Source organism: Arachis stenosperma, chromosome 7 (genome assembly GCF_014773155.1).
Source record: "Arachis stenosperma cultivar V10309 chromosome 7, arast.V10309.gnm1.PFL2, whole genome shotgun sequence".
NCBI classification, from domain to species: Eukaryota; Viridiplantae; Streptophyta; class Magnoliopsida; order Fabales; family Fabaceae; genus Arachis; species Arachis stenosperma.
This window is the reverse complement of record NC_080383.1, coordinates 86,989,193-87,009,137: the sequence shown is the minus strand read 5'-3', so window position 1 is coordinate 87,009,137 and position 19,945 is coordinate 86,989,193. Positions and strand designations below refer to the sequence as shown.

Here is a 19,945-nt window from a genome sequence, read left to right as displayed (position 1 = left end):
ACTCTTTAAAGCAAAGACAACCGCTGCCATTTTCAGGTCATGAGTTGGATAATTCTGCTCATGCTTCTTGAGTTGTCGTGAGGCATAGGCAATAACGTGGCCATGCTGCATTAATACACAACCAAGTCCTATCCGAGATGCATTGCAAAAGACTGAGAATCTCCCAGACCTAGAAGGTAAAACAAGAACTGGTGCTGAGGTTAGACAAGCCTTAAGTGTCTGAAAACTTTCCTCACAAGCTTCTGACCATTAAAACTTTACATTCTTCTGAGTTAACTTAGTTAATGGTACCGAAATTCTTGAGAAGTCCTTGATGAATCGCCGATAGTAACCGGCCAACCCTAGAAAGCTACGAATTTCTGTCACTGTAGTAGGCCTTGGCCACTTCTGAATGGCTTCAACCTTCTTTGGATCTACCATGATTCCATCTTTTGATACCACATGCCCCGAGAATGTCACTTGATCAAGCCAAAACTCACATTTAGAAAACTTAGCATAAAGCTTGTGATCCCTTAAGGTTTGTAACACAATCCTCAAATGATACTCATGCTCCGCAGCACTTTTCGAATACACCAAGATGTCATCAATGAAGACGATAACAAAACGATCTAAGAAAGGTTTGAAAACTCGGTTCATCAGATCCATGAAAGCTGCTGGCGCATTTGTCAAACCAAAGGACATTACTAAGAACTCATAGTGTCCATAGCGGGTACGAAAAGCAGTTTTTGGAATGTCTTCCTCTTTTATCTTCAATTGATGGTACCATGAACGCAGGTCGATTTTTGAGAAACAGGTAGCTCCTTGAAGTTGATCGAACAAATCATTAATCCTTGGCAATGGATACTTGTTGCGAACAGTTATCTTATTGAGCTGACGATAATCCACACATAGTCACATCGTTCCATCCTTCTTCTTTACGAATAGAACAGGAGCTCCCCACGGAGAAGTGCTAGGACGAATGAATCCTTTCTCTAGCATGTCTTCCAATTGAACTTTTAATTCTCGTAACTCAGTTGGAGCCATACAATAGGGAGGACTGGACACAGGTTGGACTCCCAGAGCCAATTCTATGGAAAACTCAACTTCACGGTCAGGTGGCATCTCCGGTAGCTCATCAGGAAACACGTCAGGGAATTCTCTAACAATAGGAACCTGATCAAGACTAGGCACTTTGGCATCAACATCTCTAACAACTGCCAGAAATCCTTGGTTTCCCTTATCCATCAATTGTATAGCACTCATAGATGAGATGATGCTAGCTAAAGTGGGACAGTCATCACCCTTAAAAACAAAAGGTGAGATACCCGGTATGTCAAACTTCACAGTTTTGGAGTAACAGCCCACATCAGCATGACAAGCTGCTAACCAATCCATGCCTAAGATGACATCAATATCGTTCATTGGTTCTAAAAGGATCAAATCAGCTAAGGTTTCAACCGAATTAATTCTAACAGCACAAGACCGAAACACGACTTGAACCACCGTGGATACTCCAAGTGGAGTGCCAACATAAAATGGGTGGGATAATAGTTCAGGTTGTTTATCAAAAAGAGATGCAAGATGTGGAGATACATATGAATAATAAGAACCCGTATCAAATAACACTCGAGCATCTAAAGAATAAACTTGTAAAGTACCTGCCACCACAGCATTAGAAGCTTGAGCATCTTGACGTGTTAAAGCATACACATGTGCCTGACCTCTTCTTCTTTGGCTCCCTCCTCTGTTATAAGTCTGACCCCTACCACCTGCTCCTCTGCCACTAGGATCAGAAGAATTTTCAATAGACATAGCTGTAGATGATGGCATTGGTGTTGTAGGACATGCAATGTCTGGAGCAAAGCCTCCTCTAGCATTTGGACAATCTCTCCTAAGATGACCATATTGACCACAACCAAAATATGCTCCAGTATCCTTGAAATATATACCAGAATGGTAACTCCCACACTGATGGCAGTAAGGCTGAGCTGGTCTTGTCTGATTTGAACCCTGTGCACTAGATTGAGAGGTGCTCTTAACAAAAGGTCTGGAATTTGAAACACTCATGGGAGCAGATCCAGAAGAAGCAACCCCACCAAAAGATGTTTGAGGACGAGCTCGATACCCCGAATAACCTTGCTGATTAGTCTGACCATGATGAGACTGAAATCTTCCTGAACTAGCTCCACCAGAAAATTGTCCCTTCATCTTAGGCTTTTTACCAACATCCTTAAAAGCATTTCTCTCCGCTATCGCAGCTTCAATTCCATAAGCAGAGTTGAGGACATCCTTAAAAGATATGCGTCTGACTTCAGGCATAAGAGTAGTGAACATAGGTTCTGCCAACCCACGAACGAACCAACGTACTTTCATCTCTTCTGAATTTACCAAGTATGGAGCACTCTTAGAAAGTCTAGTAAACTCCTTAGCATACTCAGTTACTGTCATATTCTCTTGCCTTAATCTTTCAAAGGCAATTGCATCTTCTGCTTGCTTGTTAGCTAGATAAAATCGAGCAAGAAACTCTTCAGTGAACTCTTCCCAAGAAGGATGAGGAAGTCCAGCTACTTCTTTGCTCTCAAGAAGAGACTCATGCCAATATCTTGTCAAACCACGTAAGTTGTAGGATACTAACTCAACAGCCCATTCTTTGGTGCAGTTGAGAGCTCGAATAGCTTTCTTTGCATCCTCTAGATATTGTTGTGGATCTTCATCCAATGAATCTCCATTGAAAATGGACGAATTCAACTTCAAATACTTCTCAATTGGCGGCTCTTGATCCCCAAACAATTGATGAACCCTATGAGGCTGAGGATTTGGCATATTAGAAATTCCTGCTCCGCCCCTATTTGGAGTTGTTAGAACCTGTAACACCGCATTAAGAGTTTGATTCATTCCCCTCAATTTAGTTGCTAAGTCTGGTTGAGCTTCTCTTACTGCGGGGTTCTCTTGAACTCTCTTGCGGGGTATCTCTCCTTCGCGCCTATCAGCTATCCTTTGGCTCCTTGGCCTTTGTCGAAGCGCTCCAAGTGGCGGAGAAACTGCCCTATTGGATTCAGTAGTATCAGGAGTACCAACAGCTCCACCACGTCTTTTCTTAGGTGGCATCATCCACCTATTGAGTAAGTAAAGCGATTGGATCACCAACGACATATGTATATGGAGTTCAAAGACAATAGGACAGACAGAAAGAATTATAAGAACAAAAAATTGATGACAACTTCCAATAGGCCTCTAGTAACATCACACTTTGTGAAAATGGGCCGGCTTCCATTTGCACAATTGTGATCTTACTAAAGAACACTTGCTCCATATTACACAGGAAAACCTAAGGCTCTGATACCACTTTGTCATGGCCCGAACCAAGCCATGACTGGCGCTCAAGGGACAAGTCCCTCAGCAAGCCAAACGACTAAATTTTCAGAAAAAATGGATAGAACCTCCTCTGTTTCTAGGACCTTACCAACATAAATATTAACTCCCTGTATCAATAATAAACATCCATTTTCAAAGACAACAACAACAACATATTCCAACCATATCCACAACCAAATATATCCAAAATACACATCATATATATATATATATATATATATATATATATATATATATATATATATATATATATATATATATATATATATATATATATATATATATCAAGTTGATAACTAGAGTATATAGTTAAATCCATAAGTCTTACATAACCAACTTATAATTACTATCTAAACAGTTCAAGATTCAAAATAACATAACCCACATGAGGATCCTGCCTGTGACATATGGAGCATTGACATAATTTAAATTTTGAGCAAAGGTTCCATTACATAATTACTTAGCCCTTGGAAAGAAGAAGGACTCACCAAAATAACTAAGATCTACTGAGGGGCAGGTGGAATGGAACCTGGAATGACTCCTATATCTGAAAAATATGGGAATATAATAGGGTGAGTTTTGCAACTCAGTAAGCAAACATTACATCTATAACCCACACGAGACAATACAGAGTTTACCTTAAAAATTATATTTCCTTTCAGAGATGAGAAATTTATATTAATTAATTATGCAAACAAATAGATAAGTAGTTAAGCGGATGAACTGAAATGGAAGTTCTCATTCCAGAAGTCAAATCAAATCAAATATTACACACCTAGGGCGGCTCCACCTCTAAGAGTAGCCCTTTCCTCTAGTGTGTCCGTACGGTATAACAGATCCAACGTGTGGCCTACACGTTAGGCTAGCAACGCCCGTGCTAGCTGAGGTCTGAGTCAGATGCATCTAGGTTAACGTCATAACCGCCGTTAGTTACGGTTTTCTAGTCAGAGTCTCCCAAACCAATCCAAACCAAATCACTTATAAAAATCTCTAATGTTTATAACATACTACCAAATTCCATAGCAAATTAATATATATACAAGAGTGCATACTAAAATTTAATTAAAATTTAAATAAGTCAAATAAGAAAATATTTATACTTTACAAAATATATAAATATCGTCTCGTGTGTATTTTTATAAAATTATAAGTTTCACAAATCAATATTTATTTTCAAAAATTCAAAAATCCAAATATTAAAATATTTTCAAACTCCAAAATTAATGATTTAACATAGATATTGATAATAATATATTTAAAAACAATTATAGATATAATATCCACTCACAACTTGATTCCAAAGAACCGGAAGCAACTCTGAGCGCGTCAACGAGCTACCAAATGATGTCCAATAACTCTACAACTCTAGAAATATGACAATAATGATATTTGTGAGCTACTAATATTGTCAATTAACATAATCTTACTCACCTTGACAAAAGTCCAAAATTTTCTAACCCTAATAACCCTAATTCGGATTTTGCTATACCCACAAGTATAGGGATGCTAAAAATTTGAGATATAGCTAATTATTGAGTCAAAGAGTTACCTTGAAGCCTCAATAATAACCGGAACTCAAAAGTTGAATACTTTCTTTACTAAATAGGTTGAAGCTCCATGATTTAGGGTTGTAATAAAAGAAATTTGAATGAATAAAATAAAGAAGAGAAGAGAAGGAGAAGGAAGTAAAATGAAAGAAGTGGATTTAATGATAGTGTATGATTTCAAGAAGAAGAAGAAGAAGAAGAAGAAGAAATGAAATTGAAAAAAAGGATAAGGGTTTCGGGTGAAAGAAATAAGTGGGGTTGGGGAGGGGGGTGAGTCACATGACTCACTAAGTCCCTCTTTTTCTTTCTTTTTTTTCCCTCTCTCTTCGGTTATAACAGGCAGAGACCCTTTTAGTTAATTTACTCTTTTAATCTTTGTTCTCTGCTCTCTTCTGACAGATATTCCTTTAATTATCTTTATTTCCTTTACTTTTCGTTCTTCTTCTTTTCTTTCTCATCAAACCGAACTCAAATCATAATTTAAAGCGAAATCTCTTCTAAAAAAATTGAATTTAAAACATTAGAATTTTCTTAATAAATCGAATTGAAAACAAAGACTCTTTCCATAATAAATCGAAATCAAATAATATTCTTAAATTATATTTGCTTTTAAATAACGCTTTAAACAAAATCTTAGAGTTTTATAAAAATTTGGCAGCATTTCCTCTAAAATTCGGACTATACCACCCTTTCAGGGTCCCAACCAAACAATCTCTCAACTATTTCAAATATCAAATCTTTTTCAATAATCAAATCATTTTCAAATATCTAATAATTTTCAAATATCAAATCATTTTCTTTAAAACTAAGCCTTTTTTGTTTCAATAAATTTAGCTCTCTTTCAAATTTTTTGCTATTAAAACCAAAGAAAAAAACGACACATTCATTCAAACTTTGCAAAACCTCCCGATCATGTTCTTTTTACATTTAACATTAACCAAAGCCACCTTTTATAACAATATGATTAACTTTTAGTAGGATTAAATAAATGTTTTAAATTTTTTTAGTTAATTAATATTATATTAATATAAAATAAATTTAATTAATTATTTTAAATTATTTATTTGACCATACAAAAATTTTAGTCGTATATATCATCTTATTATGAGAATTCCTATATTAATATTATTATATTCTGAGTTACTACATATTATTAGCAGTTGAATTAGAATCTAAAAACGAACAAATATTTATAGAAAAATATAAAAAAATATTAAAATTTATTATTTTTAATTATTATTTAATTATTAAATTAATTTTTATAATTTAATAATATATTTTATTTTATACTTTTAAATATTAATAATTAATTAATAATTAAAAATAATAAATTTTAATAACTCTTTAATATTTTTCAAATTCCAATTATCTATGATATTACTAGAATCAATGTAATTTTCGTTCATAAAATTTTTTAATGCAACGAAACTTATATCGGTTAAAATTGATTTCAACAAAAAATTATTTAAAATAAAAATAATTAATTAATAATAAAAAATAATAAATTCTGATGACCACTTCAATTTTTTTTAATCCACCATTCGCACAATCAAAGACCGATTTTGTCATTTTCAAATGTCAGAACCTATTTAAACGAGCGTTGCAAATTCCAACCACCAAATTCAGTATTACCTCAATTATTTGCACCGTATCATGATTCATGACACTATATGACCTACAGAGTTCTACACTAATAAGTTATAACCCTACCACATACCGTATACATGTTTAGTATATTTACTATTAAATTTCTATTATTATTTCGGACACTATTCAATAAATGAAAGATTAACTTAATAAATTAATAATCAAATTACTCTATAAAAAATTAGTCATTTTTAAATTCATTTTTTATAAATTTTATTTATCAAAATTAATTTTTTAAAATTATAAATTAATTATTTTTACTTTTTAAATATATTTAATTAACATTTAATTAGACATATTAAAAATTATATATTATCAATTAATCTTCTATATCATTAATAATTGATAAAATTGTTAATGAAATAACGAAATAATAAAAATAATTAATTTATAACTTTTAAAAGATTAATTTAATTAATAAAATCTTTTAAAATAAAATTTAGAAAATGATCTAACTTTTAAAAAGAACGTGATCATTAATTCTTAGAGGTATAAATAGTCAAATTAATTTAAAAAAATTATTTATTTTTTAAATTAGTCTCCGAAAGTTTTTTTAGTTCAATTTGTCTTTCAAAAATTTTAATTTAGTCATTTTAGTCTTTTCATCATTTTCGTTGCTAATGAGTAACGACGTCAAAGTTTATTGATGTGACACATTAATTAATATCATAATATACACATAGTAATCCTAATTAATGATTAATATGATAAATTTATGAAATTAGATCAAATAAATCTCAAATTAAAAATTTTAATGTCTCAAGTTCTTTCCTCAATTAAATTTTAATTTGATCTCATTTTATAAATCTATGTATGTATCTTAGTATCACTTAACATGCCATATTAACAAATTTTAGTACTGTCAATAAAAAATAACAGAAAAATTAACGCGATTAATTTAAAATCTTTGAAAGACGAATTTGATTAAAAAAATCTTTCAAAAGTCAATTTAAAAAATAAATAATTTTTTAAAAATAAATTTGGCCATTTACCTTGACTTAATAATATTAGTAATATATATAAAAAATAATGCTATAAGTCTACAATTATTCAGCCATCACTGTCTGTCCTCCGTAACCCAAGATAAAACAAAAAAAAAAAAATTAAATAATGTCTGCTTCTTCAATAACAATAAGCATGTCTTGGTCAAATTTCCTTTGCATTCTTCTTAATTTAATTACTTCATTCATTTAATCTCCTTTTTTCAAGTATCATCAACGAAATTTCCCCACACTTGAAAGCATGAAACTCGTAACTCTCTTCTTCTTCTTCTATCTCTCGCTTCTTATTGCATCCTCATTTGTTTCTGCAGCCACTCTACAACAACAGGAAGGTGACATTTACATATTTGCTCTTTCATAATAATTAAGTTAATGATGATGAGTGTGATTTGTGATGAAAAATTGAAATTGTGAATCAGTGCAAGTTCTGAAGGAGATAGGGAATACACTTGGGAAGAAAGATTGGGACTTCAGCGTAGATCCATGTAGTGGAGAACGAAACTGGTCTTCCCCTGCTTCCAAATCTTACTCGACACTAAATGCTGTCACTTGTGATTGTTCTTTCTCTAATAACAATCTCTGCCATGTTGTTGGCATGTGAGTTTCATACTTCTACTAATTTCATAATCTATGATTAGATACTTATGTGATATATAATATATAGAGTTTAATTTCACGCTTTAAGCATGGTGTGAACTATGAACTAAATATAAGTGATTTCTATAACTAGCTTAGAAGCTTTTATATTTTGTGTGTTAAAATTAAACTCTTAAAAATTTTCAAAATTAAATTATGCTACTTTTATAAAAATTTAATTTTTGTAAAAGATTAAAAGAAATAAGAGTTTAATGTTGGTAGTTATTTTTGTTAACAGTTTTTTTATGCCCTAATAAATGTTTCTGCCCTTAAGAATAAGAATGTTCATGGATCGAATCCAATCCGCATATCTGCGGTATTTATTCGAATCCAATTCAAAAATTACGAATATCGATTGGATCCACAAGGTTATCGGATCAGATTGTAGATTTTATGTAGGTATCCGCATATTTGCGGATCCACAAAAATAAATAAATAAATGAATAAATATTCTTTTTATGTTTTATTTCAACTAATAATTATCATATATGTTGTATTATTTTATTGGAAAAATTATTCTAAAGGACCGCTAGAAAAACTTAATTATTAAAAAGGGCCTTTAATACCAAAATTATTAAGAAGGACCAAATCTTTTTATAATATTTAAGAAGAAGAACCAAATCTTTTTATAAGAAGATAAATATATTCTTAACTAATTTTTTATTTATTTTGTATAATCTTTAATATATGCTATTTAATTTACAATGCTATATAGATATTTATGAATATTCACTTAAAATTAATTAGTTAATTAATTTAAAAAGAATTACTCTAAAAATTGTTAGGGAGATTTAATTATTAAAATATTAATTCTTATTTATTTATTTATTTATTTTTTATAATTTTTATATTAAAAATTTTTATTTTTTCTAAAATTTTGGTAATTTTTATTATTTATTTATTTATTTATTAGTTTTATGATCTTTTGTCTTTTTTTTTTCGTTAGGTAAAGATCATAAAAATAAAAAATAAATAAAATTAAATAAATAATTAATAAAAATTACTTAAATTTTAATATAAATAAAATTTATTAACATAACGATTATAAAAAATAATTAAAGATATATTTATCTCCTTATAAAAAGATTTGATTTGTTTTCTTAAATATTATAAAAAGATTTGGTCCTTCTTAATAATTTTAGTATTAAAAGTCTTTTTTAATAATTAAATCTTCCTAACAGTCTTTTAGAATAATTTTCTCTATTTTTTAATTTTTATTATTTAAGAAAAGTATGTTTAATAATATTTTAAGAGTAAACATATTTAAAAGAATAGAAAAATAGTATTTTATTGATATTTTTTAAATAAAAATAAGTTTTTTAAAAGATTTATATATTTTGCGGATATATTCGAGATCCGATCCGCAAATGTACGGATTGGATCGGATCCAAGATTAAAAATCGCGGATATTGAATCCGATAATTTTAGTGCGGATCGGATAGAGATTTTGGCCATATCCGATCCGATCTGATCCGATCCAGTTCACCCCTACTTAAGAAAAATGCTAATACTCATAGGAATTAACCACCATGATAATGACTATCCAAAAATTGTGTATAATAAACGGTCAATTTTCTTGAATTTTAGTGGTGTGAATGATTAATTATTTTATACTCTGAGCGTACAAAAAGTATTACTAAAATATTAATACTGTTATCATTTTAGTTAATTTTTCTCTTTTTAGACACCAAAAAAATATATGTTTTGGTTATAAGGAATACGTTAACAAATGTGGTGAGAGTGTGACAATTGTTGTGTTGATGAATGAGATTTATCCTATACAGAGTTCTGAAAAGGCAAAATCTAACTGGCACTCTTCCTCCGGAGTTTGCAAAGTTGCCTTACCTGCAAGAAATGTAAGCAACCACAAAACACATTTTTTCCTCTCTTTCACCACTATCTTCACTCTCACTTACTTGGTATTCTCTCTGTTACAGTGATCTCACTCTCAACTATCTTAACGGCACAATCCCAAAGCAATGGAGTTCCTTGAATGTTGTTAACATGTACTCTCTTTCTCTTTCTCTCTACCTTTACGGAAAACATAAGATTATAGGGATTGTAATGAATCAACTGGATTGAATTATCTGGCCAACATGTGTGGTTTAATCATATCACTGGTAATATTGCATTCCAAAGTGATTGATGTACCTTTGAAGTGGAATTCTAGCAATGCCAAAAGCTTATGATTCACATATCTGTGATGTTTCTTTTCTTTCCCTCTCACTCTTGTACATTCGTTAATCAATGTATTTATATACAAGTATTAAGATACAGAGTAATAGCCCAAATAAGTCCCCAAAAATTTTTAGTTGGACACTTTAATCCTCAACAAATTTTAATCATCAAATTAGTTCCTAACCTTTATTTTGGGACTGATTTTTCTAATGAATAAAATTTTGGAGACTAGTTTGATGATTAAAATTTGTTTAAGACTAAAGTGTGCGACTAAAAATTCTTTAGGGATTGATTTGGAATATTATTCTACAATGTATTAATACAGGGGCCTACCAAATTTTGACAAACAACGAAGGAGTATCTCCCTTGGGATTTAATGTTTCAAGTGAAATCTTCAATCCTACTTTGAAAAATGGATTTTATATACCATATACAGAAATTAAGACATGATAGTTTAAGTTTGAATAAGTATAGATTTCTGTAACGCAAATGTTAAACATAATGTCCATAGATTGCTGAATTCTGGACTTAATAAATACTGCAATAATCACATATTTCTTAAATTGTGGCAGTTCCCTTTTTGGAAATCGAATAACAGGCTCAATTCCAAAGGAGCTGGGAAACATAACTACCCTGAAAAGTTTGTAAGTTATTTATTGGTCATGCTAGAGTTTCCTCCCACAAAAGTTTCATGAAAATTTCTGAATTAATTTGAAATTGTATAGGTCCTTGGAGTTCAATCAACTCTCTGGAGAGCTTCCTCCTGAGCTTGGGAATGTTTTGCAGCTTAAAAGATTGTAAGCCCTTTGTAAACACTTATCTTTTTGGAGAGCTCTCATGGCAAGGGCATTAGTCATTATAGTCAGCAATAGAAAAACTTATCCATCATGCAAGATTCAAAAATCGTAATTATGTGTATTTCAAAAATTACATGGCATGCTTTTCATTTTGGTACTTTACCAAAGTTTGGATAATCGTTGTTGCAAAATTGATTGCCAAGTTCACTAATTGCTATAGACCTAGTAGCTAGAATATCGATTTAACTCTTAAAATATTTCGATATTACAATTTTAAACGAGTCAATCGATTTTACAAAATATTTACTAGGTCTGGTGATTTGACGATTTAAATCTTGTTTTATAAAATCCACAAGTGTTGACATTTATCCATTCTAGACTTTGCTCAATATATGGCACCCTATTACAAGAGCGGCCTTGTATTCTAAATTTTATTTTATTTTTTTAGGCATGTTAGCTCCAACTCTTTTACTGGGAATTTACCCACTACACTTGCTAGGCTCAGTAAATTGAATTACGTGTAAGTGTCTATATCTCTCTACTCATTCCTTTTGCATCCCCTTATACTGTAGTTTAATTTCATTAGTAATGTATCTTTGTTGATCACTCTCTTATTCTTCAGTCGACTCAGTGATAATCAATTTTCCGGAGCAATACCCAATTTTATTCAGAGCTGGACAAGTCTTCAGAGGCTGTGTGAATCTTTGATTTCTCCTGTGAAATTTGAGCCTTACGTTATTACTTTTTTTTTTTCTAATTAGTAATTACACATTATCAATTGGTTTACCAAAGGAATGGTTCTTATGATTATGCCAGGGTGATCCATGGGAGTGGTATGAGTGGACCAATTCCTTCTGGAATTTCATTTCTGAAAAACCTTACTGATTTGTAAGCATGGTGTTTTGAATTGTAGCCACCAATGCTAGAAAATTCAAAACTACTTAGGTGTTGTGTTTTCAACATGTTTTGCAGGAGAATCAGCGACTTGAAAGGACCAGATTCTTATTTTCCACCACTTAGTAACTTGACAAACTTGCAAACACTGTGAGTTTAATGCTTGCATCTTTTTTCTTTTTCTTTTTATTTTTTATTTTATGAGTTAATAATGCCTAACTAAGAAATGCTCTTAGCAATGGGAGAAAGCTGATGGCAATGACTTTTTGATCCTCAATTGTTGAATTGTTTCCAGAGTACTGAGAAGTTGCAATCTTATAGGATCGGTTCCTGAATATCTTGGAAATGTAACTACTTTAAACTCGTTGTAAGTGATGCATTATTCTTTTCAATTTTTTTTTTTGTTGGCCTTCTAACTTGGAAGTTTCATGCACTGAGTGTATTTTTCATTTTTTCTTGCATATTGTACTCATTTATTAGATAAAGTGCATCGACAAGTTTCCTCTGATCAGTCTTTTGATTACATCGTAGGAATTAAACATTTTCATGTTGATTTTTTTATTTCTTTACTCTTTTAGATAATACTTGTTCTGGACATCATTTCATTTTCAGAGACCTCAGTTTTAACAAATTAAGTGGAAGTATCCCAAACTCCCTCCGTGTCCCAGAGAACATGAATATACTGTAAGAAATCTTTTTAAGTTTGTTGTTTTTTATTACACTGAAAATGAGGACACATGATTTTTTCTAGTTTGCTTGTGCTATTTAATTTCCTCTAGCAGCTAAGATTTCATTAGGATTTATAGTTGACCTACATTACTATAAAAGCCGGCAACAATTGTAATAATCAAAAGAATATATAAATTTGATGTTTACAGTGGTTATTAAAAAATTGCATCAGTCAATAAATACCATTTTATTTTCATTACTTGTATAATCCAAGTATCAAAATCCTCTCTTTAACACTGAAATGGCACTCAAACAAAACCTAAAGCTGATTGGATTCATAGGGATTCCTGCTCAACCTAGTTTAAGTAGATCAAAACAATGTTAACTTGTTTGCAATAAGATAGCAAGCATTTTATACATGTGCATTGACTTGTGTAAAAGCACAATGCACATACTCCAAAATAAAAAATATTATGTCTTCATTGTAAATAATGTTCTCATTTCATGTCAAGGAGCATATGCTTTCAAAATGTCATTGATTAAACTCATCTTATCAAAATAAGTATTGATATTGCGAACTAAGATAAATTAAAGGATCCTAGGGGAAGATCCAAATTATTGAGGAAATAGGATTTTAGTTTCAACATGTGGTTATTCATCAATTTGTATAAATTGACTTCTTGATAATGCTTTTACCTAGGTACTTAACTGGAAACTTTTTCACTGGACCACTGCCAAATTGGATTGCTAACCCGGACTACACGTGAGCAATTCTGCATTACTTTTATGATTTCTTGCATTAAATTAAATGTTTCGCTTAGTACATTATTCTTAGGATTCTTCTGTGCTACCAAGTGCTCCATGCAGTGTTTTTAGTCCATCTTTGATTCTAAATCAGTTCATATATATACAGGGATCTTTCGTATAACAACTTCAGCATCGAAAAGCCAGAGCAGTTGACATGTCAACAAGGAACTGTGTAAGAACCATTTCATCTTCATACCTTTCATTTGTTTGTCAATTCTAGAAATTTATCTGAGACTTGACCATTTCTTAATGTGCCTCAGAAACCTATTTGCATCAGCTTTGAATGGAAATAACTCGTAAGCGTATACTACTTATGCTAGATTATTTTTTCGATACTCATGCATATAGCTTGAACTGATGCTATTATGCTCACTTTTTATGCCAATCTATATTTTCATAGGGGAACTTATCCATGTCTGGGGATCACCAGCTGTCCTAAACGTAAGTTGATTTGTTATCGACCCTCACCTCATTGTTTACAATATAGAGTTGTAGAAGTCTTCTCACATGTAATAATATGATTGATAGTTGGGATGGATTTATAGTTACTCAAATGATTAGAAAGTGCTAAGTCAAAAAGTAATTGTTTCTTAACATGTTAAATTGTAAATGGATATTTTTTACTGCCACAATATTCTCTAGAACCTGTTTATTGTGCTTGCTTCCTTTAATTGACTTTTTGCATATTTAATTTCCAGCTTCATACTCTCTCCATATAAATTGTGGTGGGAAGATCATAACTTATAATGGAAACATTACATATGATGAAGATTCACAAGAAGCTGGACCAGCAAAATCTCTTCGTAGTGGATCAAACTGGGCAGTTAGCAACACCGGTCACTTCTTTGATAGTGGTATTTCGGACTATTATACATGGTCTAACATGTCTAAGCTTGCTATGAACAATGCCGAACTGTACATGGATGCACGTGTTTCGGCGCTTTCTCTTACATATTATGGGTATTGCATGGGAAATGGAAGCTACACTGTAAATCTCCATTTTGCAGAGATAATGTTTACTGATGATCAAACATATAGTAGCCTTGGAAGACGTGTATTTGACATATATATTCAGGTTCGTGGTTTCATCAGTTCAACTTTTCCAATGACTTGTATGAGCAATACCTTCTGGTATATATAGTTTTTTAACTAAATCTGATTTTTAACAGGATGATACAAAGTAGTCAGTTGTCTCAGTTCTTTGATTTGATTTGTTAGATTTACTCACTATTACTCGAAATCAATTTCTAGACTAAAATATAGAGTTGTGCACAACATCATCTATGTGTATTTGGATTGAAGTATTGCAGAGGAAGTTGTTGCTAAAGGATTTCGATATTGCAAAAGAAGCAGGAGGAGTCAGGAAGCCCATCATAAAAAATTTTACAGCTATTGTGACCAGTGGTACCTTGGAGATCCGCTTACAATGGGCCGGGAAAGGGACAACTGCCATTCCATTTGGATCAGTATATGGTCCTCTTATATCAGCTATATCTGTCAATCCAGGTTACTTCTTCTTTTCTTTAGTTTCTTTTTTTTTTCTGCCTTGACTTTCATCATCTAATGTTATGTATTTTATCATAATCTGGCAGACTTTACACCCCCACTGGAAGAAGAAAGTAACAAAAAAGGAAGTGGCATAGCTGTGGGGGCTATCATTGGAATTGTATTGGCTGGAGCACTTGTTATTGTCATGGCATTTGGTATAGCTTGGTGGAGAGGATGTTTACGACAAAAAGGTTCATTATATAGAGGTAAGAACTAAGATGCTACTATAGGGTGCTACTCTATTTAATAGTAAATATTAATTTTCAAACAAGAACTTGATATGAATTTGCTTGCATAAATGCTGATTAATTATCTTGTCAACTCCTAAACCCAAATATATGGATTGTCTTTTCATTTATGCTAATATTCTTAGAATAATGACCATTCTGCCATATGCAATAACTAAGTTTCCGAAAACGGATATCTTAATTCACTTTTCATTCTCCTCTTGTTTGGCTTCAACTAACAGACCTACAGGGTTTGGATCTAAAAACTGGCATATTTACCTTAAGGCAAATCAAAGCAGCAACAAACAACTTTAGTGTTGCCTGCAAGATTGGAGAAGGAGGGTTCGGTCCAGTATATAAGGTATTGTGGAAAATAAGTGAATTTATTTTATTAGAACCTGAAATCAATATCATTGTTTCTTTTCTAGTTTCTACTGCACTAAAAAAATAGTTACAATCATCTGGAAATGCAGGGTATTCTTCCAGATGGCACAGCAATAGCAGTTAAACAGCTTTCTTCTAGATCGAAGCAGGGGAATCGTGAGTTCACAAATGAGATTGGCATGATTTCTGCTTTGCAACACCCGTGTCTAGTTAAGCTCTATGGCTGTTGTATGGAGGGAGATCAAATGTTGTTGATATATGAATATATGGAAAACAACAGCCTTGCCAGTGCTCTGTGGGGTAATGTTTCTTTACTCTCTATATTTGAGTTTGGTATCTCTTTCGTTAATAAGCTAAAATGTTGTATACAAAATATACATAATGATCATTTGGCTTTGTTATCTAATTTCGGTGACAATTGCAATGAAGGCAAAGAGAAAACTCAATTGAAATTGGACTGGTCAACAAGGCGCAAGATTTGTATAGGCGTTGCTAAAGGCTTGGCTTACCTCCATGGAGAGTCAAGATTAAAAATAGTTCATAGGGACATCAAGGCTACTAATGTGTTGCTGGATAAAGATCTAAACCCAAAAATATCGGATTTCGGTTTGGCCAAGCTTGATGAAGAGGGTCAAACACACATAAGCACTAAAGTGGCTGGCACTTAGTGAGTTCTCCTTTTTTTTTCTTAAAGCATTTAGCAAGATGTATTGTGTAATTTTCAAAGTTTTACATAGTAAGCCAGCATAGAAACTTCTTTTAGTTCTTGATGACTTATGAATTTGAAAAATGTATCTACATTGTTACTGAATGTATGAATGTTCTATGTTGCAGTGGATATATGGCACCCGAATATGCAATGCGTGGTTATTTGACGGACAAAGCAGATGTGTATAGTTTCGGAATTGTTGCCTTGGAAATAGTTAGCGGCAAAAGCAACAACATGGGCTGGCAAAAGGAAGAATGCTTCTCTCTTTTTGACTGGGTAACTTATCCTCTCATATCTCCTGCATTTGTTTCAATCTGAATGATTGTCCTTTTAGAATATATACGAAGATTATGATTGTTATTTTAGAGTTTCTTTAAACTCTTTCATTCAATTTTTCAGGTATTGTGACTTTTGTGAGAAATTCGTTCATGCTCCTAGAACACATTAATTCTTACTCTAAAATTCACATGTCACAACTGCTCATTGTTTAATTTTGATACAACCTTTTTACTATTATGATTTAAAATGAGTGATTGTAAATGTTTCTAGAACACGCATAAAATGTGCTCTAGAAGCATGCAAGAATTTCTTGACTTTACTAAAATCTTCAGTGTCTAAGAATTTCTTGCTCAACTATACCGGTTCCCTACTATATTTCAAAACAATTTTAGAGATATCTTAGTCCCTTAGATTCAATCAATTTTAGTTTTAATTTATTTTATTTGCATATTGATGACGGGAATTAACTACAATCTATAATTTGTTTTCACAGGCTCTTCTCTTGAAAGAGAAAGGTGATCTAACGGACCTAGTTGATGAGAAGTTGGGTTCACACTACAAAAAAGATGAAGCAATGCTCATCATCAATGTGGCTCTTCTCTGCACAAATACCTCTCCATTGAACCGGCCAACCATGTCGTCAGTGGTAAGCATGCTCGAAGGCAAAACCGCTGTACAAGAAGTGGTGCCGGACACGACGCAGGTATTTGGCGAGAAAAAGTTAGAGATGATCCGAGAGTATTACCAACAGAAGGGGAAAGATAAGATTCCAGACACTGAAGAAGTGAGCACATCAACTAATGAAACTGCTGCATTTGTGGCTAATTCAAAAGACAATTCAATCAACATGGATTCTTCTTATTGGGAAAGAAGTGGTAGATGATCCAAAAATATCTCCATATATATTCTTTCATATTACTTGTAAGCCAACCAAAATGGAAATATCTGCCCAGAAATTTGTATTTATAGTTTACAACTTTGCACAAGGTTTTGTAGACTTCAAGGATCAGGAGTCTGCTGCTAAATGTAATAGCATTAGGTTTGACCGTTTGAGGCAAAATGAGGCCACATATAGCTAAGAAAAATAAGCATCAACATTCCGGAATGCATATTTTTCCTCCGAGAAAAGCTTAGTATACAAGCGATTAGGGCTTGTAACTATTACAAGTTCATTAACGCCTAATCCGCTAAAACACGCTGCAACTCCTACGTCACTTACACGCGCCATACAAAGATCCCGCGTTTGTATAACTACCAAATTTAAAAGATTTGTTTCCTTCTTTGTTTTCTTTCTTTTCAAATTTCATCGTTCTTCTTCTCGCGCGTCTTTCCCTGATTTTTCGATCGTTCTTTTCCTCTCCTTTCTCATTGGTTTGTTCTTCGTCATTGACGTTAGTTTTTCTCTCTGTAACTCCAGCTTCGTTTTGACATGGTGTATTTATAGTTTTTGACATAGTGTATTCTGCAACCTCTCTGTTGTTGATGACCAGTTTGTTCCGAAGGTTGGAATGACCTTTACCACCCTTGAAGATGCTCGAAAGTTTTACAGAAACTATACCAAGGTTGCAGGTTTTTCTACAAGAGTTCGGAGCACAAATAGAAAGGAAAATGAGATTAAGAATCAATTGATTACATGTAGCAGAGAGGGAAAATGAAACTCTCATAGCAAAGACTCATTTGATAGGAATTGGAATGATTTTCTGCTAAACTTTGGTCTTGTGGACAACAAGTGGCTTTCATGTAGTGTTGGGTTAAAATCTGCAGCAGGGGTGTAAATTTAATTTGTTATCGGGTGTATTTATAGTCTGTGTTTGGGTGTATTATGCAGATCTCTATGCAGACCGTCATATTTGGGTTCCAATCTATCTGGATCACCACTTCATATTATAGTGCCTGTAAATCAGACATTTTGAATACACCAGAGAGAGTTTAATTAATTTTGGTCTTGTGGACAACAAGTGACTTTCAGGTAGTGTTGGGTTAAAATCTGCAGCAGGGGTGTAAATTTAATTTGTTATCGGGTGTATTTATAGTCTGTGTTTGGGTGTATTATGCAGATGTCTATGCAGACCGTCATATATGGGTTCCAATCTATCTAGATCACCACTTCATATTATAGTACCTGTAAATCAGACATTTTGAATACACCAGAGAGAGTTTAATTAATTTTGGTCTTGTGGACAACAAGTGGCTTTCAGGTAGTGTTGGGTTAAAATCTGCAGCAGGGGTGTAAATTTAATTTTTTCGGGTGTATTTATAGTCTGTGTTTGGGTGTATTATGCAGATGTCTATGCAGACCGTCATATATGGGTTCCAATCTATCTGGATCACCACTTCATCTTATAGTACCTGTAAATCAGACATTTTGAATACACCAGAGAGAGTTTAATTAATTTTGGTCTTGTGGACAACAAGTGGCTTTCAGGTAGTGTTGGGTTAAAATCTGCAGCAGGGGTGTAAATTTAATTTGTTATCGGGTGTATTTATAGTCTGTGTTTGGGTGTATTATGCAGATCTCTATGCAGACCGTCATATATAGGTTCCAATCTATCTGGATCACCACTTCATATTATAGTACCTGTAGATCAGACATTTTGAATACACCAGAGAGAGTTTAATTAATTTTGGTCTTGTGGACAACAAGTGGCTTTCAGGTAGTGTTGGGTTAAAATCTGCAGCAGGGGTGTAAATTTAATTTGTTATCGGGTGTATTTATAGTCTGTGTTTGGGTGTATTATGCAGATCTCTATGCATACCGTCATATATGGGTTCCAATCTATCTGGATCACCACTTCATATTATAGTACCTGTAAATCATGCATAATTCAGAACTCTTTCTCTTTCTCCTCCTCATCTTCTGCTGCTTCTTCTTCTTCAAAAACGATTTTACCATGAATAATCGAAAAAAACGAGAAAACAGAGAGAAAAGACGTAAATGAAGAAGAAGAAGAAAAAGAGGAAAACGAGGAAGAAGAACGTGCAGAAACGAAAGAAAAGGAGAAGAAGAAGAGTAAGAGGAAGAAGAACGTGCAGCAAGAAGAATAAGAAAAATTTCAGAAACCATGAAAATCGAAAAAAAAACGAAGAAGAAGAAGAGGAAGAGGAAGAGGAAGAGGAAGAGGAAGAGGAAGAAGACGAAGAAGAGAAGAAGAAGAAGAAGACGAAGAGAACCGTTTGAGTGGGGCGCGTGTAGTTACGCTCCATTCAAAATGAGTTAATGCGCGTGTTAATGAAGTTTGGGCTGATAACTTGTAAAACTTGTACGGCC

General features: G+C 32.7%; 1 protein-coding gene across 1 annotated transcript; it reads left to right on the top strand.

Annotated features, from left to right (window-relative positions):
- Positions 1–7,704: 7,704 nt before the first annotated feature.
- On the top strand, positions 7,705–18,484 carry LOC130941363 (probable leucine-rich repeat receptor-like serine/threonine-protein kinase At3g14840). The gene is made up of 24 exons (XM_057869840.1): positions 7,705–7,881; positions 7,969–8,146; positions 9,970–10,041; positions 10,123–10,191; positions 10,936–11,007; positions 11,089–11,160; positions 11,609–11,680; positions 11,783–11,854; positions 11,977–12,048; positions 12,133–12,204; positions 12,350–12,421; positions 12,667–12,738; positions 13,424–13,486; positions 13,637–13,702; positions 13,791–13,826; positions 13,931–13,971; positions 14,229–14,605; positions 14,841–15,036; positions 15,123–15,284; positions 15,548–15,666; positions 15,779–15,989; positions 16,119–16,356; positions 16,524–16,674; positions 17,171–18,484. The coding sequence occupies exons 1-24, from the start codon at positions 7,791–7,793 to the stop codon at positions 17,558–17,560; spliced, it is 3,036 nt and encodes a 1,011-aa protein (XP_057725823.1). The 5' UTR covers positions 7,705–7,790; the 3' UTR covers positions 17,561–18,484.
- The last annotated feature ends 1,461 nt before the right edge of the window (positions 18,485–19,945 follow it).

Excerpts from the sequence above, each read along its gene's own strand:
- LOC130941363 (XM_057869840.1), top strand. The coding sequence starts at position 7,791 with ATGAAACTCGTAACTCTCTTCTTCTTCTTCTATCTCTCGCTTCTTATT. Across the intron at positions 13,972-14,228 it reads GATCACCAGCTGTCCTAAAC|CTTCATACTCTCTCCATATA; the intron begins GTAAGTTGATTT and ends TTTAATTTCCAG. Across the intron at positions 16,357-16,523 it reads ACTAAAGTGGCTGGCACTTA|TGGATATATGGCACCCGAAT; the intron begins GTGAGTTCTCCT and ends TCTATGTTGCAG.